Genomic DNA, 20,990 nt, shown 5'->3' on the forward strand with positions numbered 1-20,990 from the left:
GTTAAGAAAAAAAAAAAAGGAAAAACTACTTTGCTTGAGAAAAAATAGTTCCACTAAACGAAAGTGTCTAAAGACACACTCACTAGAATGACTTAAACAAAACTTTTGCTTAAGTTTTCTTAAATTCGACAACTCTAAAACGAAACTAAATCACTTCAACACAACACTACATTCTCATCCTACTTCATTAATTTATTTTTATCAAGTATATCAATAAGTTTATTTTATTGTCAAGACTAAAAGAAAATCAAGAATCCATTTAAACAAGTATAAAAAGCCCTATTTCAACATGCAAAGCAAAGACTCCAAACCCAACATATGTCTAAAGAACATCAACCATACATAACACTAATGAACTTCAAACTCCACATATAACATAAGAGTCTCAAACTTACAAGTGACACGTGAACCCTTTACATTATACATGTAGCTGAAGAACATCAGACACACATGCAACAAAAGTTCTTCAAATTCCATATGCAATTGAAAAACATCATATGCACATAACAAAGTTCTTTTGAACTCAACTAAAGAGTTTCTCACATGCATGTAACAAAATGAACTATAGACTCAACATGCAACATAGGATTATATAAGTTCTCTCCCCTACTGAGAAGCTCCATTTAAGCAAGAAAATCACCTCACACGTAGAAGCTCTACTCAACTACAAACGATCATTAGTTCTCCAAATATTGTTCAATGCAACTAAAAGAGAGTTGAAAGGATGAAGGTAAAGAGAAAGTAGAACGAAAAGTTAGAGAGAGAAGGAAAGAGAAAGGTATGCATGCCAAACTTAAAATATGGAAATGGGATTTTACATTACTTGCCAACTCCTACAAACAGGTAAATAACTAAAGTATCCTAAATGTATAATCGTAAAAGATAAAAAGTTAATTTTAAATCAAAGTGTTTTTTGCTTTTAAAAAAAAATAATTTAGGCATTTGCTAGTAAAGCAAAAAGTCGGGTTAAAGCACATCTTATCTAACATCGTTGATTTTTCTCCATTTATTTTTTGGGATGTTCTTCACTTTACAGACTAATAGTACTTCACATTGATTATTAGGAAAGTTGATTTCAGAATCCCTCACAATTTAGGAATAATACATCAAATTTTAATAAAACTCAATTTTGATACTGGTCATTATTCAAACACTGATGTGTGCTAGCTCAGCAATATCAATTTACATGTTTTAATTACTGGGATGAAAATTTGAGTGACAATGCTGTCAATCTTGAATCAATAAATAGTCATTTCCCTCTACAACAATGGAACAGAATATTTGAGATATTCTTTTCCCGTCATTTCTTTTTCACTTTTCTATCTACATTACAACAGCGATGGCTACACTTAATAGGTTGGCATATATCATAGAGCTGTTACCAGCGTAATGCAAGCATTTGATGTTCGCTTGCGTTTAGAACCCCAACAGAAATCTAGCTTGTCAATTTTCTTTTTCGTCCCTAGAAAGCCTTGACAATTTTCTGCACCACAGTTGCATTTAACCTCTGGACCAAATTGCACAAATCTACAAAGCCAACAAACCAGATAATGTTAAACCTCTATTGTTGGAAGTTGCAGAGAAAAGATCCGACACAGTAAACAAAGTTATCTGATAGATACCCATTAGTTAGTTATGTTACTAGTTTAGTTGGGATAGATAGTCAAAAACATACAACGACATATGTTAGAAAGGAGAATGGGCCTGCAGCTAATTCACGACCACTACTGGCTAAAGCACACGAACGACTACGTTTGTGTTGTTTAAGTAGGGGCAGTCTTCGGATTTCGCCCCATTTTATCATAGATGGCCTCATTTGTCAACTCTCTCAACCAAAGAATAAAAATACGATCAAATTTACCTGTAATCATATGTTAATGGCTCTCCAGCTTCTATTGAACGAGCAGCAAATACACCCACACGAGTTTCGCCATCTACTTGCCTAAAAGACACCACATGAGTTTATACCTAAATATAAAAGGGATGTAGCCAATAAATAGATAAATAGATTCATTTTGTTAATTGACAGCAAATATGCCCAATTATTGTCATACAACATATCTGCAAAGAAGGAGCTTATCGTAAAGAAAACCTACTAATTAACGATGTTACATGTTAATAACTTAAGCACAAGAGTATACACCATTTCATCAATACAGCAGTAAAAGCCTTATAATATAACCATTTTTTTAGGTGGGCATGGTCCTTAGTGCTTAAAAATTAATCAGGACCTAAGTAAAGAATTCTATATTAGCATCCATACATATTCTAAGCTGAGAACATGCAAAAGTAAGATCACGGTATAAGAAAAGAAAGGTGACTCATAGGTGAGCATTAACAAACACTTGTTGAGTAATATGGAACATACAATTCACTTGTGCAGGAAATTGACTGCCTCATTTCCCTTCATACGTCCTGCTAAAAGCCTAAAGTAACTATTTCTCCTGATATTTGTCAAGCTATTAATTTAAGTTGCATGTGCACCGAGATGCCAAATCCTCCCATGCTACATATAACAAACTTTGGTCAACCTTCCTCCATAAAGGAATTTGTCCCTCCTCTGCAAACTGTTAGGCACAAGCAAATACAACTCGCTGACAATAAGACAAGATTACAGGGAGGAGGTTTAAAAATAATAACTAAGAATATAGTTGTAAGATAGCTTTTGCAGCTAAGAGTTTGTTTAGCAAATAAAATCCCTTTTATAGGAAGCTTAGAGGGAAAAGGAGTTAGTTTTGGGAGTTTAAAGAGTTTTGTAACTGAAATAGTCTTGTGGAGAGGAGAGTGCTCCTTTGTATATTTTGTTGTACATTTGGTGAAATAAAGAGGTTCAGATTTTCATTCATTGTTTTTTTCTTAAATTAGTGTTGCTTCCTAACAACTTTAGTCTGCCTTCCAGATCTGAGTGCATAATGGAAAACATAGCAGATTTTTTGGAGAAATAGGCAACAAATAGAGGAAGGAAATTGCAGACATGATGTCTCTTGGTGAAAGAAAACATACACATGAGAGAGATAAAGGAACTACTTCTTGAGGTCAAGAAAGGAAAGGAACTGTCAGATGGAGGAGAAAAATAAGTCAATCGGGGAAAGAGAGGACATCAACAACAATGGATAAGGACAAGGAAGAATCATTTCACCCTAAGGTGAAAAAGGTGGAGCTGCCCATGTTTGAAGGGAATGATCCACAAAGTTTTGAAGTTCAAAACATCAAAGAATCAGAAAAATTACATCTAGCCTTTAATGGAATGGAAAGAATTCAGGCCGTTGGCTCAAATTCTGGGGACAAAAACCCAAGAACCCTTCTTGGAAATATCTTGTGTTAGATATAATTAGATATTATATATATTGTTAGATATTTCATATTTATGTAATGGACTTATCTCATATGTTTCTTTTCCTATATAAACATAACCCTATGTGTTCAATATACACAAGGGATTTACCATATTCTTTCTTTTCCTTTAATATGCATCTAGAGCATAGGGTTAGGATTCATTTTTTAATGGTGAATCCACTATTCACTGGAATTTTCCAACCACCACCCCATCGCCTAGCCGGAGTCGGAATCGTTGTCGGAGCCTTCATCTTTGAAGCCGCCGCCAATTAACCGGTGATTGGATTTGTCCTTATCCTCTACGGCTTCTTCCGTTGCCGCTACCACTGTGGCTTCTTCCGCAATCATTATGCCGAATTCATCTATTTATATTAATTATGTCAACGTTCATATCTTCATTGACAAATTGGATGGAACCAATTATGACACTTGGGCATCAAATATTAAATTATGGCTTAAGTGTCAAGGTTATGCTAATCATCTTACCCATCCTATTGTTGCTGAAAATGAGGTTTCCCGTTGGTTGAAAATTGATGCTTAATTATGCATTGTTATCAAATCTACCATTCACTCATCTTTGAAACAATTTTTTCGTACCTATGAGACATGTTCAGAAGTTTGGGAACAAGCAAAATTATTATACACCAATGATACTCAACGTCTTTATGGTGTGTGTCAAAATCTTCTCACAATTGTTGTTTTCAAACGTCTTGATGGTACAAAGGTGGAATATATGGGTAAACTTTATACTCTTCTTGATTTTAATGAGTTATTAACTCCTAACCCCACTCCTTCTCAAGAACTAGAACAAAGATCCAAGTTCTTCATGTTATTGAGTTTACATGGCCTTCCTGATGATTATTCTCACATTCGTGATCAAATTTTGGGATTTCCTATCAAGCCCAATTTTACTTCCTCTTGTTCTACCGTTTTGCATGTGTCAGGTAAACACATCATTGATATAACGTCTCATGTTGATGACTCTTCTGCTTTAGTCTCTCAACATAATGATCGTACTCACCGTCACAAGTCGGGCAAAGGGCGTCACAAGTGTGACCATTGTGGCAAACTTGGCCACAAAATTGACAGATGTTATGCCTTACATGGTCGTCCTCCTAAATTTGTTGCGATTGCTCAAACTGCCCCTGTGCAACTTTCTACTATGGATCATACTTCAATTGATACCCCAGGCTAACCTGTTATTTTCAATGAATTTCTTTAATGGTATGACGATCGTCAGAACCCTAATTCCACAGCTTTTGTTGCACATTCAGGTACATCTTTTGTTGGCCTCACTCACTCAACTTCCCTTGGCCCTTGGGTTCTAGATTCAGGTGCCACAGATCACATTACTGGTAATAAATATTTTTTCTCTTCCCTATCTACTACGGGTTATTGACCTTTGGTTACCATGGCCAATGGATATAGGGTACCATCACATGGTGTTGGTACTATTAATCTTTTTCCTTCTTTATCTATTGATAATATTCTTTATGTTCCTGAGTCTCCATTTAACTTATTATCCATTAGTTGTCACACTCGTTCCTTCGATTGTGTTATTTCTTTTACCAAAGATTTTGTTACTTTATAGGACCGGAGTTTGGGACAAATGATTGGCATCGGATGTGAGTCTCATGGACTTTATCAACTACGGATCTTTGCACATGTTGGTGTGATTATGGGTTCTCCATCTCTCATTCATGCTCAGTTGGGTCATCCTAGTCTTGCTAAGATGCAGCAACTTGTTCCAAGTTTGTCTAATGTGTCTACTTTATCGTGAGTCGTGTTAGTTAGGGAAGCACATTTGTAGTTCTTTTTCAGCATTTTTTTCCAAACAAAACCACCACCAGTTTTTTTCCTGCAAAGCCCAATCAATTTTGTCTTATTGATTCAACTCTTACCAATTTTGACTAAAAATACAACCCCTCTTAGCTCTAATGATTTGCAGGTGTTGCAAAGCAACTATCGTCTCAATGGAAACAACTACCTGCAATGGGCCCAGTTGGTTTGTGCTATGCTCAAGGGAAGGAAGAAATTGAATCACATTGAAGGGAACCCTCCAGCCAAAACCGATTCTACATATGAAGATTGGGACGATGAAGACTCTCTTATCATGACCTAGTTATGGAATTCTATGACACAAGAGATTAGCCGAAATTGTTTGTTATTCTCCACTGCTAAGGAGATTTGCGAAAACCTTTGTCAAACATACACTATGATAGAAAACAACATCTCCCATACCAGCCAAGGAGCCTGTCAATAATAAGCTATTATGGTATGTTGAATGGTTTATGGATCAAATTAGATCAATATCAAAATTTGAAAATGAAGTGCACAGACGACTCTATCACATTAGCACAATTCCTTGAAAGGATGCGAATATTTAAATTTATTTCTGGATTGAACTCTGAATTTGATCCAATTAGGATTCAGATTTTGGGTAAGGAAAAACTCTCTTCTCTCTTGAAAGTTTTTCACAGTGTACAAGGGAAGAGACCCAGAGGTCAGTAATGTTATATAGGGGCAACTCCGTTGATAGTTCATCTCTGGTTGTTGACAACTCTGTTGATAATTAAGCTCTGGCTACTGGCAAGGGCCTTATAATAGGTCCATTTTCTTCATTTAGAAAGCTTCCCTCAAAGGCTAATCGTGATGATCACTGGAGCAACTATTGTAATAAGACAGGTCACACTAAGGAAAGGTGCCTCAAACTTGATGGAAAGCAGGTTTTGGAACATACTGGAGGATTCAAAGATACCATACAAAGGCATGCTAATCAGGCATCATCTAACTCTGAAACTCAAATAGCAGAGGAGGTCCCATCACTCAGCAAAGAAGAATTGGAACGTTTACGAGCTCTCATGAACTCTCTTAGTAAGACTAGCTCTTGTTCTTAAGCCATGAGTGGTAAGAGTTCTAGCTTCTTATCCCTTAATGCTTCTAGTACTAAGAAATATCTGGATTATAGACTTTGGTGCTACTGATCATATGACACCTCATTCCTCTTGTTTTTCATCCTACAATGTCTTATCTTGTAACCAACATATTAATGTTGCTAATGGTTCCAATACCCCCATTACTGGTCATGGTAACATCCACCTTCAACCTTCCTTTCCTTTAAAAAATGTTTCATGTTCTCAACCTATTTAATAACCTCTTGTCTATTCATAAGATTACCCAAGATTTAATTTGTGTAATGATTTCTTTTAATTCTCATTGTGTTTTCCAGGATCTTGCCACAGGGAGAACAATTGGATTGGCTAAAGAGCAGGGCAGGTTATATTACTTACAGCAGGAAAAAAATAAAAAGTGTGTTGGACTACAGGCACACACTTCTAGTGTTCAGCAAGGCACTGAATCTTGGTCATCTTATCAGATATGGCTTCAACACAGACGTCTTGGTCATCCTCCTTTTAGTACTCTAAAATCCGTTATTCCTGTTTTATTTACAAAATTATTGGTCGAGTCTTTTCATTGTGATGTTTAACAGTTTGCTAAACACCATAAAACAACTTTTCCTCCAAATAATAATAGAACTTCTAAACCTTTTGATCTTATTCATTCAGATGTATGGGGACCTTCACCTATTCGTAATATCTCGGGTGCAAAATGGTTTATTTCATTTATTGATGATTGTACTCGAGTTACCTGGATATTCCTCGTAAAAGACAAGTCTGAAGTTTTCAACTTGTTTGTAAATTTTTACCGAATGATTCAAACACAGTTTGAAAGTCCAATTAAGAGATTGCGTTCTGATATTGGAAAAGAATATGTGAACCAATACCTTTACAAGTTCCTTAAGAAAAATGGAGTTGTTCATGAATTAACTTGTGTGGACACTCCTCAACAAAATGAGGTTGCTAAAAGGAAAAATCGTCATGTCCTTGATGTTACCAGAGCTTTCCTTTTCCAAACGTTTATTCTTAGTTCTTATTGGGGGGAAGCAATCCTGACCACCACTTATTTTATCAATAGATTGCCCTTTCGGGTTCTAGAGGGTGTTAACCCGGTTCAGCTTATGAAAACATTTAATCCTTTTATTCCTATTATGACTAATCTTTAGACTCGTGTTGGTTATCCTATTTTTGTCCATGTTCATAGTCCTTATCGAGGTAAGTTAGATCCTTGCGCCATCAAATGTGTATTCATCGGTTATGCCCCTACCAAAAAGGGGTACAAATGTTATCACCCTCAGAGTCGTAGAATTTATATTTCCAAGGATGTCACCTTCCATGAAACAAAGTCTTTCTTTCCTAGTTCTTAGCTTCAGGGGGAGAGTATTCAAGAAGAAGCTAAGAACCTTGAGTTGTCACCTTTTCCTTTGTTGCAGGATTCCATTCTTAGGGAAAATGACAAAGACCCTACGCCAAAGAAGAATAATGAGCACAAATACTTTAAGAAACAATATTAGCGAAGGCAACAAGAACTCGTTCTGGTCGAACAGCAACTTCAACTGTCCAAACCGAAGGTAAGTACTCATACATGTGAGACTCTTGAGGACACCTTAAATGAAAATAACCTAGATGATTTTTACCTATTTCCTAGAGAAAAGAAAAAAAATCTCAATGTGTCTACAGAAAAACTTTCTATACAGCATCAAAGTTTTCTTTCAGCTATTGATTCTATCAGAATTCCTACATCAATACAAGAAGCCTTAAAAGATGAGAACTGGGTTCAAGCCATGAATGAAGAAATAGGGCATTAGAAAAGAATGAGACTTGGGAGATTGTATAGAAACCAAAGGAGAAGAAGGCAGTGGGTTGTTGTTGGATATACACAGTTAAGTATCAATCTGATGGCACATTGGATCAATATAAGGCAAAGTTGGTTGCAAAAGGGTACACTCAAACCTATGGATCAATTATAAGGAGACTTTTGCTCCAATGGCAAAAATGAATGCAGTCATAATTGTTCTCTCCTTAACAGCGCGCTTTGGTTGGGAGATGCATCAATTTGATGTTAAGAATGCCTTCTTGCATGGAAGCTTGGAGGAAGAAGTATACATGGAGATTTCACCTGGTTATGGTGCTATTAAATGAAGTGGATAAGGTGTGCAGACTTAAGAAGGCCATATATGATCTTAAACAATCACCTCATGCTTGGTTTGGAAGGTTTACTCAAACTATGGTATTTGTGGGGTACCGACAAAGCCAAGGTGATTATACTCTCTTTATAAAACATTCTAAAAATGGTAAACTCACTCTACTTTTGGTCTGTATAGATGATATGATTATTACATGTGATGATGAGATTGAAAATCAAAATTTTAGGGAGAGATTGGTTTCTCAATTTGAGATGAAGGATCTTGGGAAGCTAAAGTACTTCCTTGGAATAGAGGTTGCTTACTCGAGACAGGGCATCTTTATTTCTCAAAGGAAATACATCCTTGATCTTCTCAAAAAGACCGGTAAGTTGGGTGGTAAGGCCACTGGAGTGTCAATAGAGCAAAATTATAGGATTGGGAATGATGAGGAAAACCCAAAAGTGGAGAAGACACAATATCAAAGACTTGTGGGAAAACTCATTTATCTATCTCACACTAGGCCAAACATAGCCTATGCAGTTAGTGTGGTTAGCCAATTTATGCATGATCCAAGAGAAGGACATTTGCAGACAGTAAATAGAATTATTCAATACTTAAAATCCTCTCCAAGGAAAGGATTTTTATTCAAAAAGGGAGAAAACTTATCCATGAAAGTATATACTGATGTTGATTGTGCAGGATCAATTGTTGATAAGAGATTCACCACAGGCTATTGCATGTTCTTGGGTGGAAATCTGGTGACATGGAGGAGCAAGAAACAAAATGTAGTTGCAAGATCAAGTGCAGAGGCAAAATTTAAAGTCATGGCTCAAGGGGTTTGTGAACTACTATGGATGAAGATCATACTTGATGTGCTCAAAATAAAATATGAAACTCCTATGGGTTTGGCGTGTGATAATAAGTTCGCTATCAGTATTGCACACAATCCAGTTTAACATGATTGAACAAAGCACATAGAGATACACCGACATTTTATTAAGGAGAAGTTGGATAATAATCTTATAGCCACCGAGTACATCCCTTAAGACTCTAATTGGCAAATATGTTTATTAAGGAAATTCCCACAGAACAATTCAAAGATCTTACTTGCAAGCTGGAAATGATAGATATACATTCACAAGCTTGAGGGGAGTGTTGCATAATCAAGAAAATTATTCTGTAATTAAGTGCAAATATTATTCTCTATTTATTAAGACATATTTGTTAGTGATTTGATTTAATTTTATACAGTTTTAATCACCCATTATTTCTTGTTTTCATTACCTATTATATACTTCCTTAATTAGGTTGTAAATAGTCTATAAATTAAGAGTGTAATCACATTTGTAAATCACATAAGAAATACATTCTATCTATTTCTTTCAACTTATTACAAGACAAAAAGACCCTAGCTTATTTCAATAAGGGTTTAGCATAAACATCTCACCAAATCTATATATGAAAAATAGCTTATGGCTCTAGTCTTAGCTATTCAACATTGGTGTCCTTACTTCTTGGGACAAACATTCACAGTGTATACACATATCAGAAAAGGCACTTGTTAGAACAATGTATCACAACTCAAAATCAAAAAAACTAGCTAGACAAGCTATTAAGGAATGAATTTGACATCATTTATAAAGTGGGAGCAGCAAATTGAGTAGTGATCACCTTACAAAGGGAAGAAGACAAGAAGTTGAAGCCCATAACTAAACCTTTTTGGCAATATATTGCATCTATTGATGAGGACATTAATCTTAATATGGTTTTGTCAAAAATAAAGGAAGATGTTTAACCAAGGATCCACTTGAGATAAATAAAAGAGACCATATTTGAGAGAGTTTAATCACACCTTTGTTACGCTGTCATATTTATAGTGTTAGAATTTTGATACAATGAGTAGAAGGAAGAGCAAATATCAAAAGCCAAAGCAAGAGTCCTAGGTACAGAGATAGGTACAACTCATAGGCATTGCATATAGTAGTTTTCCAATACAACTACTTACTACCTATATTTAATACCTATAACGTATCCAAACCTCCACCCCCATTAGACTTTGTAACATGATTGATTGTATTACAAAGGAAGATTAGTGTTGGCAAGATCATCTCAATGGATTCCTAGGTTACTACAACAATTTCATATCGGGAGACATTCATAAACATGTCGCACTTTTCACCATGACGAAATATGTGGCAGCCTATCATGTATGCCAATGCAGTAAATATTTGACTTCAACTCCAACAAGGCTTTTGCAACCCTTATTAATACCTAATGTCATTTGGGAAGATGTTAATATGGATTTCATTGTGAACCTACCTAAATTGAAGTGTTTGGTACTATCTTGGTGGTGGTAGATAGATTGAGCAAATATGATCATTTCATCTTAGTAAACACCCATATTCAGCTCTTTCTATTGCTGATATATCTATCTAGGAAATAATTCGTTTTCATGGGGTACCTAGTTCAATTGTTACTAATGACAACCCAACGTTTACAAGTTTATTTTGGCTGAAGTTATTTAGGCTACAAGACACCAAGTTGAGGATGAGTACAGCCTACCACCACCAACTATCAAATGGACAAACTGAGGTCCTCAATAAGACCTTAAAAACGTAGCTACATTGTTTTCATTTTAAGCAACCAAAAGTTTGGAAAAATACTAGTACGATATCAGTTTCCAAAGTGTCCTTAATTGCACTCCTTTTGAGGTGGTGCATGGTCAACCTCCTCCTTCAACATACCTGAAAAAACTTTGGTGGAAGTTGCGGCGCATGGCCTTATGAAAAGATGACACTTTGAGACATTTGAAGCTTCATTTGCAAATAGCAAAAGCTCAAATGACAATTCAAGCTAATGTTTATCACAAATCTTCCAAGATCAAACTAGGTGATTGGGTGTATCGAAAAATTTGGCCACATAGACAAATCTTTGTGTCTAATAAACTTCCCAAATTGTTAGCACGTTACTACAGACCATATTGTTTCTTTAGCAAATCGATGAAATGGCTTTCAAATTAGAGTTACCACAACAAACTCAAATTCATCTTGTGTTTCAAGTATCTTAAGAAGGCTATCAAGTAACACTTTGCGAAAGTTGCTCTACCTCTAAAATTGCAAGGAACTACAAAATTGTTCCTTCAATCTTACATTCAAGGAAGACAAAAGATCACCAAAAATATTACTCCAATACAACAAATGTTAGTGCAATAAAAAGGAAAACAAGTAAGGAATGGATGCGGGAAGATTTATCTACTATTCAAAATCAATTTCCTAATTTTAACCTTGAGGACAAGGTTAATTCTGAGCAGGGTGGCATTGTTAAGAAAAAGCAAATGCAACATGTTGACACTAAAACATGGTTACAAGTTTATTATAGGAGGAGATTTAAAAACAATAACTAAGAATACAATTGTAGGGTAGCTTTTACAACTATGAGTTTGTTAGTAGCTAGGATCCCTTTTAGAGGAAGCTTAGAGGGGAAAAGCGTCAATGTGGGAGTTTTAAGAGTTTTGTAATTGGAATAATCCAATAGAAAGGAGAGTGCTCCTTTGTATCTTTTGTTGTACATTTGGTCAAATAAAGAGGCTCAAATTTTCTATTCATTGTTCTTCTCTAAAAATAGTGTTGTTTCATAACACCAACAAACTTCAAAAATAATTTAATTAATTGGAACCGCTGAATCCAATCAGCCCATGTTTTGGATAAGGCTTAAGCGAACATTATTTATCCATCTAACAATTTGTGAAGCACAGTAGTCATAATGGTCTTAAAGAGTCAAATATATGTTCAATCTCATTTAGAATATAGCAGCATAGTTACAGAACACCAATTGATAAACTAACAAAACATAATATTGAACACAAATCACACACCAAATAGCAATATACAAGCTACCCTACGAAGAGTGCCCTATCTACAACTAAAAATAACACTATAATGAAGACAGGGAAATGGTAATTGGTAGGATTGTATTTCACAATGTATAACAAGAAAAATACTCCCTCCAGCCTTTTCTATAGGCTTAATTAACTTATTCATTAGGATTTAAAAACCGAGTTAATTTGGTTAATGTCGTAAATTTGTTATAAATTTATTGGTTCTCGAAAATTATCCTTAAAATTAACAAGACATTTTTTTCAAATATTTTATGTTTTAATTTTTTTAATCTCACATCATGTATATATATATATATATATATATATATATATATATATATATATATATTGCTTTAATTTACTAGCTATGCATGTGAATAATCAAAGTAAATTTTAAAAAATGCTCTATATACAAAACAAAGTTAAACTCCTAAAGAGCCTAATACATTGACATACTTTACTTACAATTAATTGAACTCAGAAAAATGACTGGTAAAGGATATTTTATGAAAAAATAATTTATGTGGAAGACATGCCAGATTGGGTTTATAAAAAGGACCAAATCAAACATTGCATTTGGTTCTTATAAAAAGGACCGAAGGACATATAATTCGCTATTTTAGAAACACATCACGACAAAAGATAGCTTATGGAATATTGCAGAATTCAAAAGAAATCTAATAATCTAAGAAATGCATCCCATGTCCTTTTGTCTCGATTAACAAAGAAGATACGTGATTGACAGCATAAATGTTATCTATACCAGCCACTTTCTAAGAAGTTGAAAAGAAAAACCAGTTCAGTATCTGATCTAAAACATGCATACGAAGCACATCCTATTGGAGTACATGTTATTATCTGAGATTGTTTACGGGTTTCTTTGGGAGGCAATAAGCACACCATTATAATGAAGGGGTTTTTTTCCAAATGTCGGCAAATCCAGTGCTAAGGCTTGAGTTTTCTATTAATATTCAGTTTGCCTGTAAAAAGATATTTTATTACATTAAGGAAACCAAAGTACATAATATCAGGTTATACTTCACACAAGTTTTTAATAATAATTTGGTTCACTAGGAAACAGCATGTCTGTTGATTAATCTCTGAAGAGTGAGAAAATAATGCAGCCTAGGATGAGTTTGATGGTATTTGACACTAACCACTTTTCCAAAACACAGTTGGGATCGCAGCTATGGTTCAAAAAGCGTGAAGTATTTCCTTTGAAAGTTGCATCGATTGTGAAGTCTTTCCGAATCTCACACATGTAAAAATTATGTACACCCATGTATTTCATGTCCCAGAGCCTCTTCTCACATAAAGCATCGTCAATTACTGCAGCATAAATGGATTAAAGGCATAGCATAAAGATATAAGCTACAGAAAACATGTGGTAGAGAAGGTCTTATGCTTTTAAAACTTTCCTGAATAAATGACATTTTATATTTTCTGAAGGACGTACTCAACTATGGTTACCAAAAGAAAGGAACATAAACAATGCTTGACATTATGAAACTAGAAGCCACATAGAAATATGAACTACCTTCGCCAATATACTCAACTATAAATCCACCTTTATCAATGGTTTCGGCGGCCTCCACTCCCCATCCACAATGTTCAGTCTAAAAAAAAAAAGACGTGTAATAATTTGTAGCAATATTTTTTAATTCTTAAGCCTAATAGAAGGGAAACTCACAAAAAAATATAAACATGCTTCAAAATAAAAATATACTGTGTCCATCTTGATGCAGTAAAATTTCACACCTTGACTATCTTGATCTTTTTATCCTTGCGAAATGGACGATTATTGCAATTTTCAGAGCAGCGACATGCTTTTGAGCAACTTATGCATTGAACCCTGATAGATGATATACAATAATTAATGTATAAACCTGTGGATTAAATCTTACTACTCAAGTATATTAGTATTACATGTTCACAACCAATTACAGTGACATGTAATGTGCCACGTTATACTAAGTGTATAATTGTCAGTGTACAACACTACAACCTCTTTAATTCACAGAGAGAAGGTGATTGTAGTTTTATAGACCAGACAAACAATATTTCTCAGTGTAATTTGTTAACTCAATAGGAGTAGCAGGCATCAATATTTCTATCCTTCATGTCTGGGATCAACAAATTTTCAACGTAAAAAAATAATTTATTTGTAGAATAAGCAATAGAAAAATAACTCATCATCAATGATAATTAAAAGACCTACACTATCTCTACATCATCTACATCTACAAGAAGTTTCATCCAAAAGAAAAAAGACTCCGGTACATGTTTGTACCTGCACACACAATCATCAGAACATGTAGAACTGCAACTGGTGCACCCTGCACCATCATCCACATTACTACGTTTCTTCTTTACTAAGTATATATCTGATATTAATTCAGGTTAGCAACATGATGAGCAGTGAAGTACTTAACTTGAAAACTATTAATTAGACCAAGAATAAAAATCAAGTTCTTTTACTTAACATTCTAAAAGGGCTACACAAATTCTAAATTTATTAAATATAATAGCTGCTTCCCTATAGCACACAAGAAAACAAGTAGGATACTGCGTCTTATGTGTACATATGGTGGTGGCTGCTCCATCTTACTGTCCATGTCTTTCCAGGAGGAATCGATCTTAAACTCCTCACTGATAAATGGAAGAGGCAAGCCACAAAATATTTCCTGGAAAAAGATGAGAGGAAATTCTCAAAACTTATATTAACAATACTACAAAATTCTTACGCAAGTAGTTGGTTTCACTCATTCAAACATACAAGAAACCAGCATATATAATGAACAATCAAAGTCATTAAAATACAGAATCCTTCAGAAGTTTGTATTAATTAATTTAATAATATACATTCCTTTCTTTCTCAAACACGATATATATTATTCATCTTACATCCATAAATATCGCAAAAGGTCAGAACAGGATATATATGTAAGTGCATTAGATGTAAAATATTTTTCACAAGCCTTACCGAAATGTCACTTGTTGAAGCATCAGGCTGCTCATCCAACAAATACAACATTCCTGTCAGCCAGCCTAATCAATGAAAAATACCAATAAAAAAATAAAACTTTGAAAAGAAATATCTAAATCAAGTGAGGCTATAAAAATTGATATCAATCCAAGTTTTAAAAGGCGTATATTTGCACATGTGACAAGCGAGTCAATTAAAACATCAAGAAAACTTATGACAGTGGAGTGACATTGGAACCATATGCAATACCGAGATATTTTTAAAAGGAAAGATGAGACGAGGTAAATAAAGAAACAAATAACTGAATTTGAATATGAGCGGGAATCTAGCTGAAGGAGATACAGCAAGTTGCAGTATAATCAATAAGCAGAAACAGTAAAAGATTCTGGTGAAAAGAAAAAATTGACCTTCCTATCCAAGCGCCAATCAGAAGGATGCCTCCAGCAAACAGCTAGACCAGGATGATCTTTTATCAGCAACACTGCATCTGGCCATGGTGCACATTTATTATGGAACGCAATTTTACATCGTACACACCTCAAGTGCTTTTTTTGCTTGCAAATGAAGCATACCTGTCCATTGAAGGACTCGATAAGAGAATGGCAAGACAAGGAAGACAAAATAAGGAAAAGGACTGTGGATGCGGTTCAGTAAACAGCTTAGTCCAATAACTATTCATTAAGCTCTTGTTAAATGATGAAAATTATTCAAAAGTTTGACAGTGTACTTATGGAAGAGTTTAGCACACATCAACATTTTAGAACTTGTGATCAATCTCCCTTTCCACATGTGTTCATACCACCCCAAGTTCATCGCAAGACACAAATAATCTAACATTCACTGAGTGTGTTAAATATCAGCAAAATGATAAATCAAATATTACCTTCTATAAATTTCATTAGTCAGAAGAAAACAATAATTCACATGAGAAAGCATGGATAAGCTAATATCTAAAAAAAAGTGTCCATTCATCGTGTAATCCATATGTCCAAAGCCAAATCAGTGTATTAAGGAAGTGAGGGTCAATGTCAGTAGGAAAGAGACAAATGTTGCATTCACTAAAAACCTACATGCTGTGGACACTTGTATTTTTTCAGACTGGTAGCTCCAACAGAATCTTTTACACATTCAGAATGGAAGCGCGCGTCACATCCGCGAACCGAGCACACTACCTCCTCACCAGGGTAAATAAAATGGCGGCAAAAACAGCATTCCTCCTGAACACGCCATACCAATTAGTTGCATGCAAAAATAATTTATCATTAATTTGAAAAAAAAAATTGAAAACATAGTAAAAAAAATACCATCTTGGGAGCGCCAACAAGAAATGGATGAGAGAAGGGATCTTTGAGGCGATCCTGGAAGGTTTTGTCGGAGGCGGGCTTCTTGACCCGATCGAGGGAGCCGCGGGTGCGCTTCATAACCCGAGGCTCGAAGGCAGGCTCCGAAACGAAGGCATCGGGTAGGGTTTTGACGGGAGCGTCTGCGACATCGGAGGAGCAGTGAGAGAGTGTGAGAGTCGAAGACAGAGACAAGTTCCCTAAATCTGGCATTGCCGAAATACTTAGGAGAAAGTTGCCGACAGAGGCGAAGGGAGGGAGAAAAGATGGAGAGGGAAAGCGAAAGATGAAGACGAAGAAGAAGAGGAAGAGGAAGATGAACAAGAAGAAATGAGCGGGAAAATGTGATTTTCAGAGGCTTATCACGAATTCTATATTTACGATTCTGCCACATCCTTCTTCCTTGCAACCTTGTCCGGTTCAATACTGAGGGGACCGCTATTTTTGAATTTTGGTAACCAAGGACAAAAGTGGCTATGCGAAATAAAAACTAATTTGTATCTTTTTAATTAGAATAGTGGAAATATATGCACCTCGGTGTTTTCCTTTTCTTTATATAATAATAAAAAAAATAGTTTTATCATGATTATTAAATTTTTAAATAAATACATTCGTAAAAAATAATTATAAAAATAATAATTTTTAGAAATTTATTTTTCTATTGTAAATAAATAATAAATAGTTACAAAATATAAAGAATAGAATAATAAATAAATTATGTTATCGAAAGTAAATTTTGTAACAAAATTTATATTAGTTATATAGAAGAATTTTTTTTATTAATAACTAGCATAAACATGGTTTTAAAAAAAAGAGTGTTGCTTGAAATAAAGTTGAGAGAGTAATTGAAAATTTAGGTTATTCTTTTTATATGTGAAATTTAGTGTGGGAACCAAATGTGAAGTTTCTTTTTTTTTTTTGTTATTTTAAAATAAAAAATTAAGAGAACAGTGAGAAGTTGATTTACATATAAAAAAGACTATGCATATACACTTAAATTAATTACACTGCATTTAAATACTCTAATAATCATATAAAGTGTTACATGATGACATATTTAATTTCTGTTTTTTAAACTTTATTATATATTTTGTGTTGATTTTTTTAAAAAAAATAATCATAAGTAATTTAATTGATGTTGCTATTGGACTTTGTTTTGGAAAAGAAGAAAATCCACTCCATCATTTTTTATAGTATTAACATTTTGTACTGTGAGTTACATTTCTAACTAAATAGTTCTTAATTAGATCAATAGTAAAGTAAATTTTCTTATCTTAGCCAACCCAAACATCTTGACCACACTTGCATGTTTCTATACTTCTCAATGATAGAGATAAACTAAATCAGAAAGAAGTCTACAATTTATTTTCTTCAAGAAAAAATCTTGATGAAAAAATAAAACCATCCCCATATTTCTTGACATAATTAATGACGATTTCTATTTTAGATGAACTTCACCATTTACCTTTAATTGCATAATTTCGTAAATCATATTGAGTTACAATATGAATGGTCGTAAGCCACCAGCAAGTACTTTACATCCCCCTTAAGCCAAAAGATTTAGTAAAATAGAACAATTAGAAATGAATAAGATTGAATAAAGAAGAAGCAAATCAATCTGTATCACTTTGGGAATTCAGGATTTCCGCCATCTCAATCAATTTCCTAAGAGAAGGAAGAAAAAAAAAAGCAAAATTGAAGGAGTATTTATGTTCTTGAGTAGATGTTGGAGATTGGTGTCAAAAGTATAATAATAAAATAACATAGAGTACAACATAAACACCAATGATGAACACATTTTATTATATATAAGTGGGTGAAAACCTTATCTTATAAATCAGTTTTATGAGATTGAGTTAAGCTTAAAGTCCACTTCTTCATATGGTATCAGAGTCATTTTCGAGCTTATCCTATGAGAGTCGTTATCGAATCGTCTATAATATGTTGTCTTACACACTTAAATTCAAAATTGCTATACGTTCAAAACTAACTGTTTTATTAAATAATAACCAAAATAAAATATTAATATAAAGATAAAATTGAAAAAAAATATATATATATATACCAAAAAAAGTTATAAAGGGGAATTCCCTTTACATATAGGTATAGACTATGGAACTCATCAATGGAATCTATGCTCCTAAGACATAAAGGAAATGAGGACTTATTTTGTTCGTCTATCAAGCATTAGATGCGGGTGCGCTTCAAAACCCAAGGCTCTGAACCAAAGGCATTGGGTAGGGTTTTGACAGGAACAATTATGAGAATAAACCAATTGTTTTATTGAAACAACTAATTGTTTAATGCACTAGAATACACAAAATAGTATATAAAGTCGTTTGTTAGATTAAGGGAAAAGAGATTAACACAACAAGATTTATACTGGTTAACTTTTAACCAAAAGTTACATCAAGTCCCGAGCTCACCACTGAGAATTCACTAAGTAAACAAAACCAGATTACACCACACCAAAAATGTTGATCTTGAACCCCTAAAAAACACACAATACTCTTGAACAACACCACAATTTTTAGAAACTTTACCTGAGATTTGTTTTACACCACAATTGCAGGTTAAAAGAAAGAATAAGAATACACCTGGACTTTACAAAATAGTAGGACAAAAAACCCTACTTCACACAAGGAATGATCCAAGACTCCAAAAATGATTAAAAGCTCTTTGATATTCTATTGAAAATATTTTTATTAAAACTCTCTTCTTTTTTTGAAATGATCATAAACCAATCTTTATATAGACTTTAAAAAGTTGTTAAAACTACTTGATCATTAATTGAAATTAGTCAAAAGCATTTAAAAAGCAGTTTGAAAAACATAACAAAATTATGCTTAAAAATATTTAATTGATTTTTCAAGAAAACTCATTGATTTCTTTACCTGTTATAAAACTGAACATAAAGACCAATTCATTTATCGAAATAACCAACTCTTTTATTTTTATAGAAAAGAAAAAAAACAAATCATTTTTAAATTATTTTAAAAACTCTAAGTATAATTCCATAGGTTGTCTACGATAAATCAACTAGTTGAAAAACTTGTTGTAGTCACCAGATTTTGAACAAAAGTTTATTCAACTAATTTAAAACACAAAACAATTAACTAAAATTAACACATACTTGAAAACTAAATGTTTCAAAAAAGATTTAGGATCTTACAAACTTGGATCGTAACCAAATGCAAATTAACAATTTAAAATCTACCTAACTACACACAACAACATATTTTTCAAATCTTCACATTTGATTTGAAAATTAGCAAAAACAACCGTGATACTCACAATACATGTCAAGACCAAGTCTACATTCCTCAAGCTCTAAAAATGTGAAGGCAAAGTAGTCTCCGACAGATTTGATAAGGGTAAGATAATAGGAATTTCTTCCCTTATTTAAAATCAAAATATTTCAAATTAGACCACATCCAATATAAAAATTGGCTTTAGAATACCTTAGTTGAAGCTCATGTGCGTCGACCAATGTTTATCCGACAAAAACATACTAATTTTTTTTATGTCTGTTTGGTAAATTGATTGTTTGACGTAAATGAACTTTATTTTTAACAACTTTCACATTTACACCGATCTTTAATATAACTATATTTTTTTAAAAAACTAACACAGAATATCTCTTTTATACTATTGACCTTAATTACAAAACATTTTTCAACTGTTTTCCCAACTTTTCAACCTTCAAACTTTGGGCTATAACATATTTTTCTTTCCCATCAAACCCTTTTATTTGATTGAAAACTCAATATTTCATTATTTTCATAAAATCAAGAGTAAAATAAAATATACTTTAACCACTATATTTAAAAATAAGCAAGATATGCATAACTATAATGTAAATAGAATTTATTTTCAAAAGCTAATAAACGGCATCAATTCTAATGACTTTCAATATTTAAACAATAAAATTAATTGTTATAATATCCTCATTATCATAATCAGCATCATACACTTCATCATTTTAGTCGCAGTCACGAACATAGTCATAATGTTTGACTAATTTTAAAAGTATCCAACCTAAAATTAATTGGCAAGAACTAAAAAAAAACCCTACACTACAGTAAAACTTTTTAAATTTGGCACTCGTTTCTCACTGAATAAATTATCATTCACCACTTAAGAACTAAAAATTGCAATAAAATTCTTAGATATAATAACAATTTTTTACGTACAAATATTTTAATGGAAGTAGATGATTTCACCAAAGAAGGTTAAAACAACTAAAAATATTTTTCATCTTATCTTATAAGAGACTATCAATATATAGGAAAAAAAAATTAATGTATTAATCCTTATTTACATGAAAACTCGTGCACCAACACTAGTAATAATAACCAATTTAAATTTTAACGATTGATATAATTTTTTTATAGTACTCGAAATAAACTCATTTAAATTTTTTAAATT

At 33.4% G+C, this 20,990-nt stretch overlaps 1 protein-coding gene and 1 pseudogene across 6 annotated transcripts; one reads left to right on the top strand and one right to left on the bottom strand.

Annotated features, from left to right (window-relative positions):
* Positions 1-1,098: 1,098 nt before the first annotated feature.
* LOC137821445 (histone-lysine N-methyltransferase ASHR3) lies at positions 1,099-17,040 on the bottom strand. Of its 6 annotated transcripts, none has more exons than XR_011082800.1 (11): positions 16,527-17,040; positions 16,293-16,439; positions 15,630-15,794; positions 15,220-15,246; positions 14,803-14,920; positions 14,527-14,620; positions 13,995-14,088; positions 13,774-13,852; positions 13,394-13,565; positions 1,862-1,968; positions 1,099-1,527 (listed from the first exon to the last, which is right to left on the bottom strand). XR_011082800.1 is itself a non-coding variant. In XM_068626040.1 (11 exons), exons 1-11 carry the CDS (start codon positions 16,773-16,775, stop codon positions 1,368-1,370), a joined length of 1,386 nt encoding a protein of 461 aa, XP_068482141.1. In that variant the 5' UTR covers positions 16,776-17,040; the 3' UTR covers positions 1,099-1,367. The 6 variants fall into 6 exon arrangements, 4 of the variants coding, with proteins under 4 accessions (XP_068482141.1, XP_090150860.1, XP_090150861.1 ...); XR_016515322.1 differs by having other exon boundaries at positions 15,220-15,272; XM_068626040.1 differs by having other exon boundaries at positions 1,862-1,942.
* Positions 3,686-4,598, top strand: LOC150025265 (uncharacterized; annotated as a pseudogene).
* Positions 17,041-20,990: the final 3,950 nt, after the last annotated feature.

This window comes from Phaseolus vulgaris, chromosome 9, assembly GCF_051622355.1.
Source record: "Phaseolus vulgaris cultivar YP4 chromosome 9, ASM5162235v1, whole genome shotgun sequence".
In the NCBI taxonomy this organism is placed as follows: Eukaryota; Viridiplantae; Streptophyta; class Magnoliopsida; order Fabales; family Fabaceae; genus Phaseolus; species Phaseolus vulgaris.